This window comes from Corapipo altera, unplaced genomic scaffold (genome assembly GCF_003945725.1).
Source record: "Corapipo altera isolate COAL_440 unplaced genomic scaffold, ASM394572v1 1, whole genome shotgun sequence".
In the NCBI taxonomy this organism is placed as follows: Eukaryota; Metazoa; Chordata; class Aves; order Passeriformes; family Pipridae; genus Corapipo; species Corapipo altera.
In genome coordinates this window covers 24,790,046-24,808,975 of record NW_020884873.1, presented here as the reverse complement: position 1 = coordinate 24,808,975, position 18,930 = coordinate 24,790,046, and the positions used below count along the sequence as shown (strand labels likewise).

General features: G+C 37.2%; 2 protein-coding genes across 16 annotated transcripts in view; one reads left to right on the top strand and one right to left on the bottom strand.

Moving 5' to 3' along the window:
• The window catches only part of CEP290 (centrosomal protein 290), a 55,437-nt gene extending 48,916 nt beyond the window's left edge, over positions 1–6,521 (bottom strand). For 2 of the 8 annotated variants that reach the window (XM_027654176.1, XM_027654213.1), the window contains exons 1-9: positions 6,353–6,517; positions 3,488–3,610; positions 3,269–3,346; positions 2,476–2,545; positions 2,130–2,176; positions 1,696–1,839; positions 1,444–1,497; positions 598–750; positions 78–260 (exon numbers count right to left, since the gene is read on the bottom strand). In XM_027654176.1, the coding sequence (XP_027509977.1) occupies positions 78–260; positions 598–750; positions 1,444–1,497; positions 1,696–1,839; positions 2,130–2,176; positions 2,476–2,545; positions 3,269–3,346; positions 3,488–3,589 (831 nt within the window). In that variant the 5' untranslated portion in view covers positions 3,590–3,610; positions 6,353–6,517. Of the gene's footprint in view, positions 1–77; positions 261–597; positions 751–1,443; positions 1,498–1,695; positions 1,840–2,129; positions 2,177–2,475; positions 2,546–3,268; positions 3,347–3,458; positions 3,611–4,230; positions 4,282–6,352 lie in introns of those variants that run through there. The other 6 variants (XM_027654227.1, XM_027654189.1, XM_027654219.1 and 3 more) reach the window with 6 other exon arrangements.
• Positions 6,522–6,666: 145 nt separating this feature from the next.
• TMTC3 (transmembrane and tetratricopeptide repeat containing 3) overlaps positions 6,667–18,930 on the top strand; it is a 48,043-nt gene continuing 35,779 nt past the window's right edge. For 4 of the 8 annotated variants that reach the window (XR_003530327.1, XR_003530326.1, XM_027659485.1 and 1 more), the window contains exons 1-4: positions 6,667–6,753; positions 13,279–13,394; positions 14,000–14,216; positions 15,800–16,018. Coding sequence is in view for 6 of the 8 variants with exons in the window: in XM_027659485.1 (XP_027515286.1) it covers positions 14,028–14,216; positions 15,800–16,018 (408 nt within the window). In the remaining 2 variants the exon portion in view is untranslated. Of the gene's footprint in view, positions 6,766–6,941; positions 7,124–13,278; positions 13,395–13,999; positions 14,217–15,799; positions 16,019–18,930 lie in introns of those variants that run through there. The other 4 variants (XM_027659460.1, XM_027659451.1, XM_027659466.1 and 1 more) reach the window with 4 other exon arrangements.

Sequence of the window (18,930 nt, the reverse complement as noted above, 5' to 3'; positions counted from 1 at the left end):
TCTTTTAAGTTAAGCTAAAATACGAAAATACAGTATAAACCTAAAACAAATACATTAAATAATGAGTCAGCTCTTACTTGAAATTTGTACTGATCTTTCTCTTTTCGTAACTGATCCATAATAATATCAGATTGTTGCACAATTAGTTTCATTTTGTTATATTCATCAGTCATCTTCTCCATTTCTTGCACTGATTCCTCAAGATTTTTCCTCATTTCTTGGTTTTGAATGTCTAACTTCTCATTAGCTTCAGTCAAATTCTGAAAAATTAAAGAAAAAGCTGCTTTTAGAAAGTGCCCATCTTAATATCTGAATGAGAACTTGAAAGTCTTACATGAAATTAGCACAGAAGAGAGGTTTTCACCTCTAGGTCATCAATTTCAACAAATCCTAACAGTAAATAAAAGACACATCTCCCCTTGTCAGTGACTGCATTACCTCTACCAGAATCATAGGTGCAGAGTAGAGACAGAACCCAACTACTTTATGAATTCCCTTATTCCATGTGACTCGATCTGTAAATTGACATAGAGTCACGAAAAACACTACTGTCAGTAAACGTCTAATAGGTATTCAATAGCATACATAGATTTTTACCTGAATTTCATCCAAATACTGGACAAGCTCAGAGCTTCTTTTGGACAACTGTGATCTGTAATCAGAGTCCTCTCCTCTTCGTAATGGAACTGTTTCTTTTTGAGAATCTATTTGCCTCTGATAGTCAACTACATCCTGACGTAATTGTTCAGTCTGCATAAAAAGTAATCCAAAGTTAATGTTATTTCTACGAGTTGAAGACAAAGTCATTGCAAGCTAACACAAAGAGCTAAGACATTCAAAACCTACCCAAATTCCTACAGTCTGCTTTTAAAAAACTTAGAAGCCTCACCTTTTTCTTCATGCGCTTTTTCTTCATATTAAAAAGGAGAAAACAAGACCAAGAGAACAAAGCATGAAAAGTATTAGAAACTAGCTTTGCTTTAGGAAGACTAAATATTAATTGACATAGAAACAAAATAAAACAGCTTTCTATATACCTGTGCATGCATGTGCACACATACACACACATATGCAAAGGGGTATTTTGACAAATGATTCACAAGGTTTTACCCCAGGACAATAATTAGACAAATGTACTTAGCAACAGTATTTAAGAAAAATACTAAAAATTCAAAACGAAATCCAGACCAAATTAATGCACAGTAGGACTATGCAAATTCGAATGTAGACGCCTCCTAACCTCAATTAACTAAGTTTCATTGGAGCACACGTAGTACATATTTACTAAATTTAATTAAATTTTTCTTTACACCAGTAACCAGGAAATGTCCTAAAAGAGAATTAAACATCATGCCACACCAAAAATTATAAATATAGAAAGACAGTAATATATCTATAAATAAAGTTAAAAATACAGTAAATTGGCAACAATTTTTTGCTAACCTCTCTCCTGAATCTGATGTTTTCATTTTCAGCATCCTCCATTCGAAGAGCAAGCTACAAGAAGATGGAAAACCTTTACAGGTATCATTAAACACTACAAAGAACTCCAGAAACAGAAAAGAAAATGAATGCACAGCAGTCCTGTTTCATTAATGTTTTCTTTTTAATTACAGAGGCTCTTTTCAGAATATCAATTTTACAAAATATTTGACAGAACAGCTTTTAGAGATGTTAAGCTGAAGTCCTTCTTACCTGTTCATTCACTTTCTTCTCTTTTTCCAGCTCTTCTTCTAGATCTGCTAACTGTCTCTCTTTTTGTTCTAATTGTTTTTGCAGTTGGCGCATCTCATCACGCAAAAAACGAGTATCGCGACCACCAGCAGATCTTTGTGCCTTCTTATGAGCATTAAAGTAACATTACACATACAGTACAGATATTCAAAACAGAAAAAAAATTAAAAAACAAAGCAGATGGTAAGACTACAATAAATGGGATTTATTCAAGTATATAAAATACAAGTAATTACTCACACAAGACCAGTGAATATTAAAAAACCAATTAATAGAATTTGCTAAAGTGTAGGGCTATTTCATCTCTTTACAAGATTAAAACACTAGTCTAAAAAAACTCATTTAAAAACCTTGTTAAAGAGCACTCTATAAACTAACAAAATTTTAAAACATACCTCTAATTCATTCTGAAGTTTCATCATTTTTGTTTTAAAATTATTTTCTGTTAAAATAGAACAGATATAGTGAATTACTCAACAAGGCAGAAAGCACATAAAACTACAATGGTTAACCTCAATCTTTAAAAATTTGGCTTCATTGAAGAATTTGACTTCAGAGCAGTTGGTATTTTGTTCCATTCCCTAAACTTAAAGAAAAAGCCACCAAAAAAACCCCACGAAATCCCAAAACAACCAAAAACCCAAACCAAACCAAAAAAAACCCCACAAAACCCCAACAACAACAATACTAAAAAATACATTTAACAAATCATTTAGGAACAGCATATTAAAGCTTGTTTACCACATTTGGCTTGCTCTTCCCCAGCTTTTTCAACTTCTTCTAGTGCCAGTTCTACCTCTTGAGTTTTCATCTGAGAAAAGTACAGTAAGCAAAAAAAAAAATATTTACTATTAACATAAATTAAGATTGTTCTGTACATCTCATATTTAAAATGATGACAATATTTACAAAAGAACATAGACTTTCTTTAAACAAATCAAATTACTCTCATTTTTCCTTATGGGGACAATTAAGAAGTTCAGAGTATCTTCTTTAGTAATTTATTTTATAGGGACACCCAAACGTTCAAAACATTTATACTGCGGAGAATTAAAAGCAGTAAAACAGCCTCTCTAAAACCAACATGCTACCCTATGCTGCTGTTATTTCTTCCTTTCGGTACATTTATGAATAAATACAAGAATGTATGACAGATTTATAGGATCAGTTTTAGAATGGTGGTGTTTCTTCATGCATGGTGATAATTTTATTTGCTCTAAAACTTCAATGTCCCACAAAAAGTTCTATTAAATTAAAACCATTACAAATAACTTACAACATCTAATCAATTTTTGAGAAATTTGTTTGCATTTTCCATCTACATAACTATGTTAGTCCAATTCACTTCACTTCCCACTACTAAACGCCTACAGCTACATGCAGGTACTCTGGTGCTAGCACACATCTAGCATATAAATTATCTTAGAGTAACCAGTGTTCTTAGAAAAAAAAAAAGAATAACAATGCTTTCATTTAAACAAAAAAATAAACAAATGCATCTGCAGAATTGTAGTAATTGAGGATTAACACAAACCTTCAATAGAGACTGAGCAATTTTAAAAAGATGTATCAGTTTTTCTGGAGTTTCAGTTTCTAAGTCCTTCCCATCAACCTAAGGAAAGAGACAACAGTGGTTTTATACTAATATCTGTGAAATCCACAAAATAAATTTTTCAGGTACGTGAAGGACCAGAGACAATTTAGGGAAAAACATATAACAAAACCCTTTATGTTCTCTTCTTCTCTTAAGTACCTTGGACATGGTCTCCAGCAATCTGTCTGCTAGTTCCTCTTGATGAGGCAGACTATCTGGATCAACTTTCAAAAGCTTCTTCCAATCTAAAATAGGTGCCATATTGAATTTACGATTTTTTTCCTGAAACAAAAATAAAAATAACAGTTATCAAGTATTATCAGTGCCAATCAATTTCAGATCAATGATTAAATGGAGGCTGGCCACTGAATCACACAAGATGATTCTAATAATTGTATCTATTTGTAACACTGATTAACACTTCAGTCACATTTTGATCTACTGGAAACTAGGAGGTTATAGTAAAACCTTCTTTTTTTAAGTTAAAAATTACACCATGCATACTCAATGAATTTTTGACACTAACAGTGAAGATCAGGACATCTGTGAAACCCATATTTTAACTTTAATATCGTTGTTTTCTTCCCCATCTCGTAATGTTACATTTTTATGCTAATGAACAAACACAACTGGATGCCCCTTGAACCAGCCCTTGTAGGATAAACATCTCCTTACAGTCACAAAAATCGCTATTTCTAATTTTTAAAACACAACCAACACCTTCTTTAAGCTTGATACTGTGAGCACCCATTTCTTGACACTAATTTATAAGATATTAAACTCTTTCAATTAAATACTGGGGGGATTATTAGAATACTTGAATTGACAAAGGACATGAATCTACCTGGAAACTGACAAAAATCTGATCTGAAAGCAGTGGAAAGTTTTGTTCTACTGTTTACCTACTGCTTGTTGTGGGTCACTGTGACTTCTCACATGCCTAAAAGCCAATACGGTGTCCGAAAAAGGCAGAAGAGATTGAATATCTTGGATTATTCTATCCTCTGGAGCTATCTCTAGCCTTTATGATCAATATTTCAAACAGTAAATTCTGCCAAATTTTAAACAGAGCATTTTTAATCTACTTATTCCCCTAAATTATTAACATGGTATAAATGCTCAAGAAATAATTTTCAATTATGAAAGAAATAAAACTAACTAGAATAATAAATTATTCAAAAAACTAATGTCAGAGCATTCTATTTTATAGGAAAAAATTAAGCTCAATCAGTAGCTCTAACAGTGCTCTACACTGAGAATGATATTTTGAGATCTCTTCCGTCATGTACCCTGTTCATTGTTCAGCAGTTGAAAGACTCAACAACTGAAAACTTCTCCCTTAATAAAAGGGAAATTTTTATTACTGGTATTACTTTGCCAAAAAATATGCCTAAGCATTCTGAAAAGAAGAGGTGTAGGACCTTGAAATCCAGCTGTATGCTTAAGGGATGATAAAAATCAACCTTTCCTCATCTTTTCTCAATATGTGAACTAGTCAAGAGCTCTCCAATATTAACTATATTACTTCAATATTTACTAAATATAAAACATGCATTATATATAATCCCTGACTTCATAAGGATGACATCATATATAGATTTTTGCTTTTCTGCATTGTTGTAGGTGGCAAAGGATAATACCAGAAGAACATTGATCTTGGCACTTCTTCAGTTAATTGAATACTACTTGATTTCAATAACACACTTGTTTAACGATCAGAGTTTTTAAACACAGTCATTTTTTCTTAAACAATGAGATGTAGGGCTTACAAGTATGAAATGGCCAACAATCAAAACTTTTCTGAAAGCAAATATACAACCTTACTACTGTCAATCCTTTCCTACCTTCCATCTTCCAAATATCTTTTCCTCTTAACTTACAAAATAATATCTGAAGAAAATGTCAGAAAATTTTATCCAAAAGGAGACATATCTGTACATAAACAAAATAATCCAACTTGTTGGGAGACCATAAGAAGGTATGGGGGGGCACAACCTATGCATACAGTATGTTCTACAGTATGTACATACTTAAGGACAACAAGAGAGAATTTATTTAATTGAAGAGTTTTCCATCATAAAATTTAGCTCATCCCTTGCCTGCAGTTAAACCTGTGGCTTTAGTGGACAGATGATCTGTGTGATGAGACACTGAGATCATGGGTATACAAAACGAGTGAAATAGATATGCACGTGACATTAGTTATCACAAGCCTTTCTTGACTTACTCAAGGAATCAAACATACATAAAACGGGTAGATGTTGCAAAGTGCAGCACGGGGAGAATAGAAAAGGTCTGGTGAGTACATTCAAGTACGATCAGACCAACAATTCCCAGGCTGCCTAAAGGAAACCACGTAAAGAGGCGGCTAAGCTGACATGATGATACCTTATCAACACAGTGAAATCAAGCACCAGTAGGCACAGCTGTTCTTTTTCCGCACAGGTGTGTATAATGTCCAGCACAGAGTCATGTACATGTGAGCAAGACTGAATACCAAGAAGCATCATAGTCACGAGGTTAGTTCTGTATTTATTTACTATGGGCAACTCAGATTAAGCTACTTCTGGACTTTCAAATTGCACTACCTGGCCTAGCTCTGTAAAGCTCAAGATCTTAATTGCAAAACCCCAACCAAAAGAGAATCTTTTGCAGGGTTCCAGTTTTCTCCCAACTGGTATATATCCCAGCCCCAGCAAAGATACACTGACAGCCCGCGATCCCTCCAAGATGCTGCCGAGAGACACTTTTGTGAAAACTCCGTTTCATCCAACTGATGAACTAACAAGTTGCCTTATTTTCGGCCGCCTTCACTACGAGACACAGTCGAGGCATCAGCCGAGCGCAGCCCCAGCGGGATGTGCCTTTCTCGGGCTCCGCACTGGGACGCTGCCCAGGCCCCGCGGCCGCCGCCGCCTCCCCCGGCCCGGCTGCCCGCGGCACTCCCGGGGCAGCGCGGACCGCCCCCGCCGCCGGCAGGTCTGGCTCTCCTTCCCTGGAGCACCGCCCGCCCCTCGGCCTCACCGCTCCCGGGAGATGGCGGTGGCCGCTGCCAGGCGACGCAGTCAGACTCTCCCGCCAGCTCGGCTCCCGTACACCCCGGTACTCATAGGCGCAGGGAAAGTCGGCACTCCCGCAGCACCCACAGACAGGCGCCGCGGTGCCAGGCGGGCGCTCCCCGTCCAAGGGGCGGGCAGGCAGGGCGCGATCCCGCCCGGGCGCGCCGCGCCGCTCCGCCGGGGCAACGATGCCGAGCGCCAGCCGCGCTGCCGGGCGGCTCCCCGGGACTACAGCTCCCGGCAGGCCTCGGGGACCCCCGCCCGCCTCCTTCCCAACAGCCTGCGCGGGCCGGAGGGCGGTGGAGGTGCGCGTGCGGCGGGGGCTCCGGCGTCTGGAAGGGCCGCGGTGCGTCCCCGCGGACTCAGGTGCGGACTCAGGTACGGCCGGCAGCGGGCGGGCTGGGGGGCGAGCCCGGTGCAGCTGCTGCCCGTGGTCGTTTCGGTCCTCTCCCCGCTGGCCGTGCCTACCGGGCCGCAGCTGTGCGCCCTCCGGGCCTGCGGGGCTGCGGTGCGGCTTCGGCCCCTTAAGCGGAGCACGGGCCCGCCCCGGCTCGGCCCTTCCACCACTCAACCCGGCCTGGCGTTCTGTGCCTCGCCCCAGGGCTGCGGGCGACATGCTCGTTCCTGCTCGGCCGCTGGAGGCCTGCGGGACTGCGCGGGTGCCTTGTGTGTAAGTGTGGAATAGCAGGGGCCCAGGAGGTGTTTATACTGCGGAGTGAAGTAGTGCACCAGACAGGTAACATCTATAAACTGCTCGAATCCATTGGGTACTGGTGACCAGCAAGACAGTCCGAGCTTTAGTAGTGGTCTGATAGCCCCAAAAGTTAGGGATCTTGTGTTTTAGTTAAATGGGTGTGAAGGCATCTTTTCGAATAAAAAAGGAAAGCCAGCAACCATTCCAGACGTGTTTATCTCTTTGTATTTTTTCATTCAATAGCTGTGGAGAGCTGAAGGGGATTTGTTGGTTTGGTTTGTTTATTTTTTTTCTTAATGGAAAGGGGAAGGCGATCATAATATTATCTTTGTGCTTTTGCCCTTTTTCTGAGTTATTCATTGCTTTAATTTTCTTTGCTGTTTCTTCATTAGTGTTGATATTTAATGGAGGCTGACAAGATGCAAGATGCTTGGCGCTCCCTATAGTTATGCAACTTGTTCCAGTCACAGCATAGCTCTTACATTAAAAGTGAAGACTTTTATACCATGTCTGGAGTTGATTAATTATAGTTCCATATTGGTTACAAAAAGCAAAATGTGTAGTTAGGGAAGGGAAAGAGTCTAGATTGTATTTAATGAATGAGTAATGTTACTAAATAAAATTCATTTTGGTTAAGTGTAGAACATTTTCTTAGTAGCAGTGACTTTTATAGGTGGAACAAGTGATACACTGAGAATAATAGTGCCTTGCTACAAAATAAACTTTCAGAAAATGGATCCTCCTGTGGTAGAGAAAATAATTCATTAATGTTAGGATACTTCACTATAGGAACTTCTTTTTTATCCTCTTCATCAGGTTAACAAACTGTTAAGGCCCGTATAGCTACTTAGTGTACTCTATTTAATGTGCTTCACCGTTTTTTAGTGTTCTATTACATAATCAACAGAAAACAAACCATTACATATACTGGTAGTGAAACCACATCTAGGTTCTAATTGCATCTAGTAGGAAGATTGGTGCAGGAATTGGATTTGAGGGGGGCCTGGAAACTCCAAAAGTGAAAAAAGAGTAAAAAGAATGGAGGTGTTAACCTCACAAAAAATAAGAAAACGCTTAAAATACAGCATGGCTTAAACCAAGTGAATTAGTTTTTCTTTTGTTCTGCATCACATCTAATCACCTGATGAACTTTGCATAAGTGGATCTTCTTTTATTGGGAATATGTGCTTGTAGTTTGGGAGCAAAAGTCATTTTATGTCCATAGCTCACAGTATGACCTACTCTGATTGACAGGAGAGTTAGGTGTCCGTGTTAAACTGCAGCTTTGATAACACTATACTATTGCAAAGACCTTTGATATGAAAGATCTAATGGAATGTTATTTAAAATACCACAAGAAATTATATACAGACCCAGCATACTAAATAAGGACACGCTTAGCAGAGTCTAAAAGCTGTGTTTCCAGCTTATACCTCCCATGTAGCTTTTGATTGTTTATTCTTTGGAGTTAACAAACATGCAGTTTCTGCTGTTGCATTTCTAGAACACTGAGAGTGGTGATTGGTGTTATTTCAGGGATGCTATTTTTGCATCAGTGTCCTATGAGGAGGCAAAATATTTTTTATGTAACTACTCAAAATAGAACAGGTGTTATTTTGTTACTGTTTGAATGTAGCAAAAAAACCTCAACCCTAGAAAACCTGAAGGTATAACTTTGAAATGTGAGATTCTGTTAATGATTTATGTTATAAAATACCTTAAAATACAAACTAGACCTGCGTGGTTTGTATTTCAGCTGATTTGTACCAGTTACACTGAACAAATTTAAGCTAAACCAGCAGCTAAATCAGTATCGTCATCTCAGCAACTTTAAAGTTGTGTTATGTTTTGATCCTTGTACCAGAGTAACCTAAAATGTTCTGAGTGTTAGTTCAGCTGCTTGGTTGCCAGCAAGCTCTCCAGTCTTCCCCTTGGGAAATCTTTCATCTGGCCTGCAACGTGTTCTGACTTCGTATCAGAGATACCAGTCCTCTTCTGATTGATCCTTCAGAACTGTATGAAGAGAAGGCTGGATGGCATTGTCTCCTGGGTAGTGAAGATTACTTCGTATTAATCCCATCCCTCTTGATCTGGTAGTATTTGCAGAGGAAGGCTTTCACAGTAAAGCTTTTCTTGCTGTACCTTATTCTCTTCTAGGATTTCAGCAAGATGAAGGGAATCCAGGCATGCTTTGTATTACTTCTCCTCCCATCTTCCCAAATACTGCTTCCCTTCTAGATCAGATTCAGACTCAATCATTTAAATCTCAACTGTGCATCTAAGTTGTTTCGCATTTGAGTTGTACGTTAGAGTGACATTTTTAAGAGAAGATTAATTTAATGACTGTGTTGGAAAAGGACAACAGAAACAAAGTTATGATTTCTGTCATTAAACACTTGTATCAAATCAGCAGGAAGAATGTTCAATTTAGCCCAAATTAAAAATACGCAAAAGTTAGTAGGATATTAGCAGAGCCTTAGAAGCTGAATTAAAATGCTAGTTTTAGGTGACTGCACTACTGATTTATGTATATATCTCTGCTGATATTCATCGGTTCAAGCCACCACCTCTTAGATGAACTTATTGCTCAATTGTTTAAAAATAAAAAAATTTATATTTGGGAGTGGCTCTTTTTTTTTTTCCACCTTTGATGGTTTTCTGTTTGAACTGTAAATACGTTTTAAACAGTTCAGGACCTTCAGTGGTTAGCAAAGTTTATGTCTCTGCAGTGAATAAATTTCCAGAAATACCTGACTATTTTTTTAGCAAACAGTCATAACACATGTTGTTATTAATGACCTTCAGGGTGTGAAAAGTGCCATTACTCCCTAGAAGAAAAAATTTAAATGTATGTTTTAAGTTTCTAAAGTTAGATAGTAAGATGTGCCTTACTATCTAACTTACTTACACAAATATATTTGCTTCTATGAGGGTCTGTTAATATAATGTGGCAGATAGCATGATTATTACCTGATAACTAATTATGGAGTGCTAAATAGCTTTTGCATGTTTAGGGATTGCAGCTCCATTCCTGCCAAAATACACACTTCCTATTTTTTTCTAAATTGATATGGGTAGAAAATGTCTTCTGCACTCCCAAATTTCCCAACTGAGGATACTTTTAGAACATCATTATGCCTTTTTTTATTTGTGTTGGAGTTTTTCTGTGCAGACTACTGTATTTTGCAGCATGTGGTGCTGAACCGTCTATACTGTCATGGATTTAGAAGTAGAGAAATATTTTGTTTTCCTACCTTTCTAAAAGTGCTTTGGCTTTTGGTTGTTGGTGGTTGGTTGGTTTTTTTGTTGGTGTGGTTTTTCAGTTTTGCAGGGTTTTCTTATGTCTTGTTTGTGGCTTGGAGGAGAAGAGTGGATGAATTGTTAGAGGGATCTCAAGAAGTTGGAAGAGGAAAACTATATACCTTACAAGCCGAACTGCCTTGAGAGTTCAGGTTCTCTTCAGTCCTTTCCACTTAATCTCTCTGTACAAACATGGAAACATTGCAGTGCAAAATGCAGATTTCTGTGCCAAACTGCTTAAGAAATTTAGACCAACAATCAGGTGTTTTGCACAGCTTGGGTATTTTTGGCACAGTTGGCTCTCATGACTGTGCAGTTTCTGCCTCTCAAGGCTTATCTTGCTGTTTAATGTTTTCAGCTGTGTATTCCTCATGGCATGGTCAGATATTGTTGTAATTTAGAACATCCAACAGAGGTCTTTGTAATAAGCTATGTGTCTGTCCTGATTTCATCCAGTCAAACAGTGGCTCTGTGTCTGTGTACTAGACCATGAACTGGCAGTCATACAGCCTAAAGGGTGGTTAAGGTATCTGATGGGCAGCCTTAGAAGCTGTGAAAGTAGCAGGTAGGTAAGATGAAAAAATGACATGAGGGATTGTCAGTCTGCTTACATGTGTAGGACCTTCAGTGGTTATCAAACAGTGATGCAGTTCTCCCTCACAGCAAGTCTGTGTTAAGAAAGGAGTTGTTAGGCGGTGTTTTACAGGTGTTTATCAACACATCCATCACTGGGAGCAGTGAAATACTGGCACTTGCAAGACGATACTTGGGTTGATCAACATGTCTGTTGGGTGAGAAGGGAAATGTATCCATTCACTTGAGGAGCCCAGTCATACCAAGGCTTCAGCAGCCTCTTGCACATCTGTGATTTATGAGGTTGTCAGTCTTGTGTACTCCTTACATGGTTTCTTAGTTTCCAGCATCAAAGTGATAACAGATTAGTTGGCATGAGAAGTTTTGGTAGCAATTGCTGTTTTCTACATGAGGTTAATGGCAGGCATACTTTAGCCTGGCTTACCAAGTACAGATGAGCTTTTACAAGCCTCCCTCTGCTTTAGTTTTGCATTCTCAACATGTTAATGATGATTGCAGGTTTGAAGCTTGGAGTGTGATGGTGGACCCAGCAGGAAGTAGTAGTTCTACTACAAAACGTAGTTGAAGGAGCTGATAAGATTGGTTAAGCTTTTCCTTTTGATGGGAAGCAATACTTGGGAATCGGTCTTAGTGTTTTGCTAGTTGGGTAGCAGTAACTGTTTCTGAAATAGTATTGCTAAAGGATTACCACAATTTCTCTTTGATACGCAAGCAGTAACTGCAAGGGGTTGATGCTTCAACCAATGCAGTAAATTCGTGTTGTTAATACCTCAGGTCACCAAAACACTACTTGTTTTACAATGCTGTTTCTTAAAGGCTGAATTTAAATAAACCTTAAAATTGGTTCTGTGTGGCAATGTTATCTTTTCACAGTATTTTAAAAAATAAAGGCTTGTATGTTGGAAAATCATTACATATTGATTTTAGGTGCTTTTCAGATGTCAGTGCTTTTCAGTAGAATTAGTGACCTTCAAGAAGTAGAAAGTGCACTATTCAAAAGCTGTTACAAAAATTCTAGCAGAGAGAGAAACATCAGTTTCTTATCCATGTCCTTTGAAAGGGGGAGAACTAAAATACTTTGAGTTGAACTTCAAAAGTGGACTGTCTTTTCATGTATTCCTGCAGTAGGATTTGTTTTCTTTTTTTTTTTTTTTTTTTGATAAGATATCTCTGGTTGCCAAGAAGACTGTAAATATGTTCAAGTGTAATCTTGGCTTAGTGTTTTAAAGTACTCTGATTGAGCCCATGGTTGGAATTAGATGATCTTTAAGATCCCTTCCAACCCAAACCATTGTATGATTCTATGAAACAGATGTAGCAACATCCTTTAACATAGTTTTGGGTTTTTTTACTAGAAAAGTAAAAAAAGCCCTTCACTGCCATTATGTGAGTAATAAGGAATGGCTGGTTTCATTCCTCTTAAATGATCTGTGTCCTGGTTTTTAGTTTAACTGCACCAGCATCTTGCTTCACATGTATTCCTTCCTGTACCACTGCTCCTTTGGCTCCAGTTGTGGTAGGTGATTGACATGCTCTCAGGTCCAGGCTGCAAACCACAAACAAGGTCACCTATCTAGACGGGATCTCTGTGGCCTGTTCTTAGAGTTTAAGAAGGGTTTGGACAATGCTCTCAGTCACATGGTGTGATTCTTGGGGTTGTTCTGTGCAGGGCCAGGAATTGGACTCGATGATCCTTGTGGGTCCCTTCCAACCCCAGGTATTGTGTGATAAATCTGCACAATTAAAAAAAGAATTAGCAAACCAAAGGAAAAAAATATCACCAGGATTTCAGGGTTTAGGATGGTAAAACAGACTACAGCTTCTGAAGAGCTCATCAGCTTTGATGTGTGAACCCTGATTAAACACAAGGCTGGGGTTTTTACGTATTTATGGCTCTGCATTATCTGGCTAGTGTTAGCTACTCTGTGTCCTTCTGTAGTTTGGGGGAAAATATTTTTTGTTCAGTCATCTCTTCTTTTTCTCAAAATGAAGTAATTGTTTAACTCTCTGTAGCTTTTCAGTATCTTTGGTCCCAACAGTTGGCAGTGATCCATGCTGTGTCAACCAGTGGTCAAAAATAATGCCTTTGACCTTCTTATTCTTCCAAGGCAGAACAGTAATTTAAAACAACACAATACACAGTAATTTCACCTTTTGATCAGTTCACCCACATAGTATTTTGTAAATAATCATAATATTGCTGATTAATAATTTCTAGGGTTTAGGAAGTTTATGCAAGATGAGAGAAAATAATGTAAGCTAAAGTTCATTTGTAGTGTCTTTTTGCATCTATTTTTTTTTAGACAGGACTCTCATGAACAGTCAGTGACAACAGAGCAATTGGCAGAGTGGAGGAAAAAAATGACCTTTTCATGAACTTCTATGAAGAATGCAAATGAGTAAAGTGTGAGCTTCAATGGTAAATTTAACTTTTTAATTATTATTAATGTCCTTTACCTGTATATATATACCTGTCCTATACCTGAACACGTATATTTATGAACTTCTTGAAGTCTCCTGTTTGATCTTCTGATTATTTGAAATTTGGTTTTGTTTTAATTACTTCTGAAATATTTTGAAAAACCACTTTAAACCTAAACCCCATCAATAATTAACACATATGCGTCCTGTAACTTAGAATTTTGTGTCAGTATTTTAAATTACTCAGGATTCTAGAGAACTTAATTTTCATAGTTCTTCAGTTTGCAGCATTTACTTGAACTGCGTGGGTGTCTGCAAAAACTACATCACAATATGTTATCAATACATTTTTTTTTTGTAAAACATGAAAGATAGCAGTGTATCCATCTTCTGCAAAGGCTTTTTAAGGGTGAGACTTCTTAATGAGAGGTTTTAAACACTAAATTGTGTAACATGGATGAGACTTGAGGAAACCTTTCTATCTTACTGATTTTTAGTTAAGTGGTGTCATTAACTTGTAAAATACTGTTTTAATTTCACTTTCTTTGTCAAGTTTAATTTCTAATTACTAAAATTACTTAAGTTTCTGTCCATGTATTTCAGCTTTTGTCCATGAAAACTCTTAGAGAAGATGGCTGATGTAAGCCTGAAGGAAGCAGCACTGATAGTTGGTGTGGTGGCAGCCTGCTACTGGAACAGTCTCTTTTGTGGCTTTGTTTTTGATGATGTTTCAGCGATTTTGGACAATAAAGATTTGCGTCCTTCTACTCCATTAAAAAATCTTTTTCAAAATGACTTCTGGGGCACTCCCATGTCTGAGGTAAACTCTTTGTAAAACACTTTAAGGCTTTAGGAAATGAAAAAAAAAACAAACCACCCTTGCAGAGAGTTTTTCCACTTCTTTCCCTTATGTGGTTTTAACAGAATACTTTGGATTAGACGGAATTTGGTGGTGTTAGTGTTTTGTACTGTAATATCAGGAACACATGTTACTTATATTCTTATATATATATATAAAGTTGAATATTACTATCTTAATTCCAGTATCAAAATTACACAACTATGACCAATTTCTCTTCACTGCATAAGTTATATGTTGACATACAGTTGACATATTTATTTCTAGATGTAGTCTGGAAGGAAAGATAACACTTAAACAAGAAAGCTTGGACTTAGAGAACAGACACTGAATCCTTTAAATTTATTTGAGTAAGTGTATCTGTGTGAAATCAGAGTTTCTTCTTTGTAGCCCATGTAGAGTGGCTTTGTTTTATCTGAAAAACTGCATTGGCACTGAAGTTGTTGATAGGCATCGTTACATGGCAAGGGCTAAAGGATTTAGATACAGTTTAAAAAGTTACACATGGTACCATTGCTGAGCAAATGAACAAAAATTCTCTGGCAGTCATAGGTTTTCTGCCTATCAAGGTATTCCACCTTATAATATTTTCTTATGTCAATAACATGCTTGTGAGATACTAATTGCTAGCTCTATGAGTAGACTTTGATACATAATTTTCATATAACCCTTTAAGAAAAGCTTCCAGATTCTTTCAGATATTTAGTCCTGTATTCATTGAGGGTTAAGTGGGTTCCCCTAACTCTCTCAGTAAAGTTCCAAGTAGTATTTTTCAACATGTTGTTTCTCAAAAAAAATCCCTAACCATGTGTAGTAGAAAAAAGCCATCTCATTCAGTGTTGATTTTGCACTTAATACCAACTGAAAGTCATCTTAAATTAACTAAATTGTCAGATTAATTTGATTGTTCATGGCTTTTAGAATACTTTTTCTTATTTTGTGTTTTTGTCTGTCTGTTCAGGTGGATTAGCCTTCCATCTGTTTTCCTCCCCATCCCACCTCCCATTTTTTTCTTAGATTTTCTTCCTTTGTTTTATGGACAAATTCATCAAAATATCAATAGGCTGTTTGTTAACAAATGCATTTTGGAACATGAAGGTGGTGTTATTGTAGTGTTTCAAAGGGTTTTTGGATGGAGTCAGTGGCAACGTACACATATTGACTGGTAGATATATTGCAAATATGTAAATAATACATTTAGCTCAGTACACCACATTTTTATTTTATAAAATACTGATCTAAAACATGAAATTGGAGAGTAATCAAAATACTTGAGTAATACATTAAAACTATGTGAAAGTAGGAAAAATAGTCAGAATTAACTTTTTCTGCTTAACATTGTAATTTTAAATCAGATTTTTGTTGAATTAACTAGATTTTTAAATTTTTTTTTCTTATTACCAATTGTCGTACCTTTATTTTGAAGGTAGATGCTTGAGAACAGAGGGGGAGTCATGTATGCATAGGTTTTTAGAAAGGTATCTTGGAGTGAAAGTCACTTTGTAAGTTGGTGGTGACTGATTGATTTGTTTATTTTCTTTTAGGAGAGGAGTCACAAATCTTACCGTCCCCTTACAGTTCTTACATTTCGCTTAAACTACTTGTTCAGCGAATTAAATGCAGTTTCGTACCACTTTCTAAATCTTGTCTTTCATGTGGTGGTTTGCATAGTCTTCCTCAAAGTCTGTAAGCTCTTCCTGGACAACAGGAGCAGCATAGTTGCATCCTTGCTCTTTGCAGTGCACCCAATACATACGGAAGCGGTAGGTATAGTTGTGATGGGCTTAATTTGTTCAAGCTGTGTTAATTAAACTTTGTGGGATTTGTTTCTGTGTTTGTATATATGTTGTAACTCCAGAAAGTGTGGTTTTACTCATACTTACTCTTCCCTTTGCAATGACTGGTGGAAGTGACAAATTTTAATGCTCAAAGTTGTTTTATATTACTTGCAGCTACCGAAAAATAAAGAAACGTTAATTCAGTTATTTAATACCTTAGGTCTCTGCTATGAACACTGGCTTTTGTGGTGATGACTACTTTAGTTTACATAGACATGTTCCAGGATGATTCATCCAGTATCCTATTTTCAAATACTCTGAATGCCTCCTAATTCATTCCCGGAATCAATAAGCACTCCCCTCTGGCTAATCACCAAGTCTATTCTGTCTGCTTTCTTTTATATCAGTATCTCTATCTCAGTGTGACTTTCACTGGGATTGTTGTTGCTAACACTACATCCAGCTTAGGGCCATTCTGTTTAAACCTTCCATTTTTTTAACATATATGATAGAAGGAAGAAGAAAGATGTTTCTGTCCTCTCATATTTCCTGTGGTTCTGAGGGAGTTTTTCACTGCTATAAAAAGCTTTATTTGTACAAGCTGTCTGATTCTATACCTTTTAATGGCCAACCAAGCTTGCAGTGTTGTGGAGTAAATGAAGTCTTGTGATTGCCATTAACTAGATTTGTTTCCATCAGAAACACTGATAAAGCAGATTTGTGGCATTTTCTGCTGTTATTTCTGCATCACTTCAATTGACTTTCCTCCATTCCAGTACAGAGGTTTTGCAAAGCCCTTATTCAGTCTCTTTTTTTCTTACAGCATTAGCTGATTTTCAGAAAACTGAAAGTGTTTGAATCTTTTGATTCTTTGGAAGTGTTGTCTTTTTATGTGAAGAGTTTGCATCTCTCTTTTAATCAGTAACAACACAAATCCCTGTCAGTTACAATTCAGAAAACTGCATCCATGTATTTTGAACAAATTTTTATAGAAACTGAATTGAGTTTAAAATTGACTGCTATTTGAGCTACTACTATGTCCTTACTAGAAGTTAGTGGAATGTTTAAAAATGCAAAAGTTAACCATCTAAAAATTTTTGCTTGTTCCAAAGCATAAACGGGTTACAAAAAAATGTGTTTATTTCTTTAGGTTTCCTCGCTCTTTGAAAAAATGTGCTATAAATTTCCATGTTTGGCTTTGCATCTATGTAATAAATGTGATAGTATCTTTACAGGAGCATTAGCAACTTGCCAGTGACTAACACTGGTGGGTCATGGCTTAGATCTGACTATGTAATTTTATCACTTTAATTCCAAATTCAGTGATTCCTTATTATACTTGAACTGTCGATTCTGTCTGAAATAACAAGTTAACACAGGTGCTTTTATACTGTGCATTAGAGTTAGCAAAAGTATTATACAAATCCTATAACACACTGTGTAACAAAAGCTACTTGTGTAAGGCAATGTATTACATATTACTGTGTAAAGCCTGATATCAACCACATGAGGGCACTGTAACACTAGGATTGGTGGAACTTGGAGGTGTGCTTGAAATATTTAGTGTGAGGTTTAAAGTGCAGTTGTAGCTGAATTCCCCTGCTGTCAATGAAGACTCAGTTAGAGTCTTCCTACCCCCATGTTTTTCAATTTAACCTCTCTGCTTCTGAGAAGTAGTGCATTTTTTTATCCTTTCATATGTTTGTATTGAGAATTTTGCTTAATATGCAACCAAGAATTTGTAGAGTTGGCAGTTGAGACTTGTACAGATGTATAAAAGGCAGAATAACTGGCAGTTTCCATGCATGGAAGATAGGAGCTAATAATGAGTCTTACATTAGGGCTGGGGATTTGGGTCCTGACTGACTTACTCGGGTTTTAGTGAAAACTCCAAAACAGATCTCACTTCCGTATTTTATGTCATTTGATGGCACCTTTTGTATCTCTTATAATTGAAATATGTCTGATTTAAATGCCTTCAAATTAATTTCCTACTTATTAGTCACCTGCACAAGAGTTTGAAACAGCAGATGCAATACATAAATATTTCAACACTTTTTGCCTATCTTAGGATAAACATATTTTTCCTGGAAAAGTTAGTGGAGCAAGATAGATAGAAATTAATTTTTTGTTTGACTTCAGGGAGTAGTAGGCTCTTGCAGTGGTAATATCTATTTTTCTGAGGAATAAGTTTTGATGAAATAGGTTGAATAACAGCACTGTAGTTTCATTTGTCCTTGTCTTTCCAGTTTAGTGTTTTTAGCTACTTTGCTACTGTTCTGGCCAGAAGCATGTTGATCACCTTTTTAGCTACAAGATGTCAACTAACAGTGTGAATGCTGGAATTTTCTCTCATAAATCACCTTTGTATCCAGAAATAGAATCTCTTTTGTTGGCGGGGGACCCTGGAGGCACACCAGCACACTTGCTTTACTAATATCTTCCAACTGATCTACAGATAAAGTTTTCTTTAATGTCTGTCTTAATGCTGGACAATTTTGAGATCCAGACCAGGAATCCTTGAAACATCTTAAGATATTTTGGAAACAAACACCTACATACTATTGAAAATGTTAACACAAACTCTGGTGTCTTATCAGTGTTTGTGCATGATTTGGTGACTTGTTTAGTAAACATACAGTACTCCAAAAAGAAGCACTAGTGTATGATTTCAGATTCAGATTTGAATGGTTATCTTTACACTGTGACCTTGGATATTGAGTGACTTTCTCATTTTACACTGTGCTGGATCAATCATGCTTGACCAAGAATGTACCTAGCAATAAAAATTTTGAGCTGGGTCTGGACGGCAAAAAGTCAGGTTTCAGCATCATCATAGTTAAAGCATGAGCTTTGAGGTTTCCTTAGCTGAATATGACCATATACCTCAGGACAGC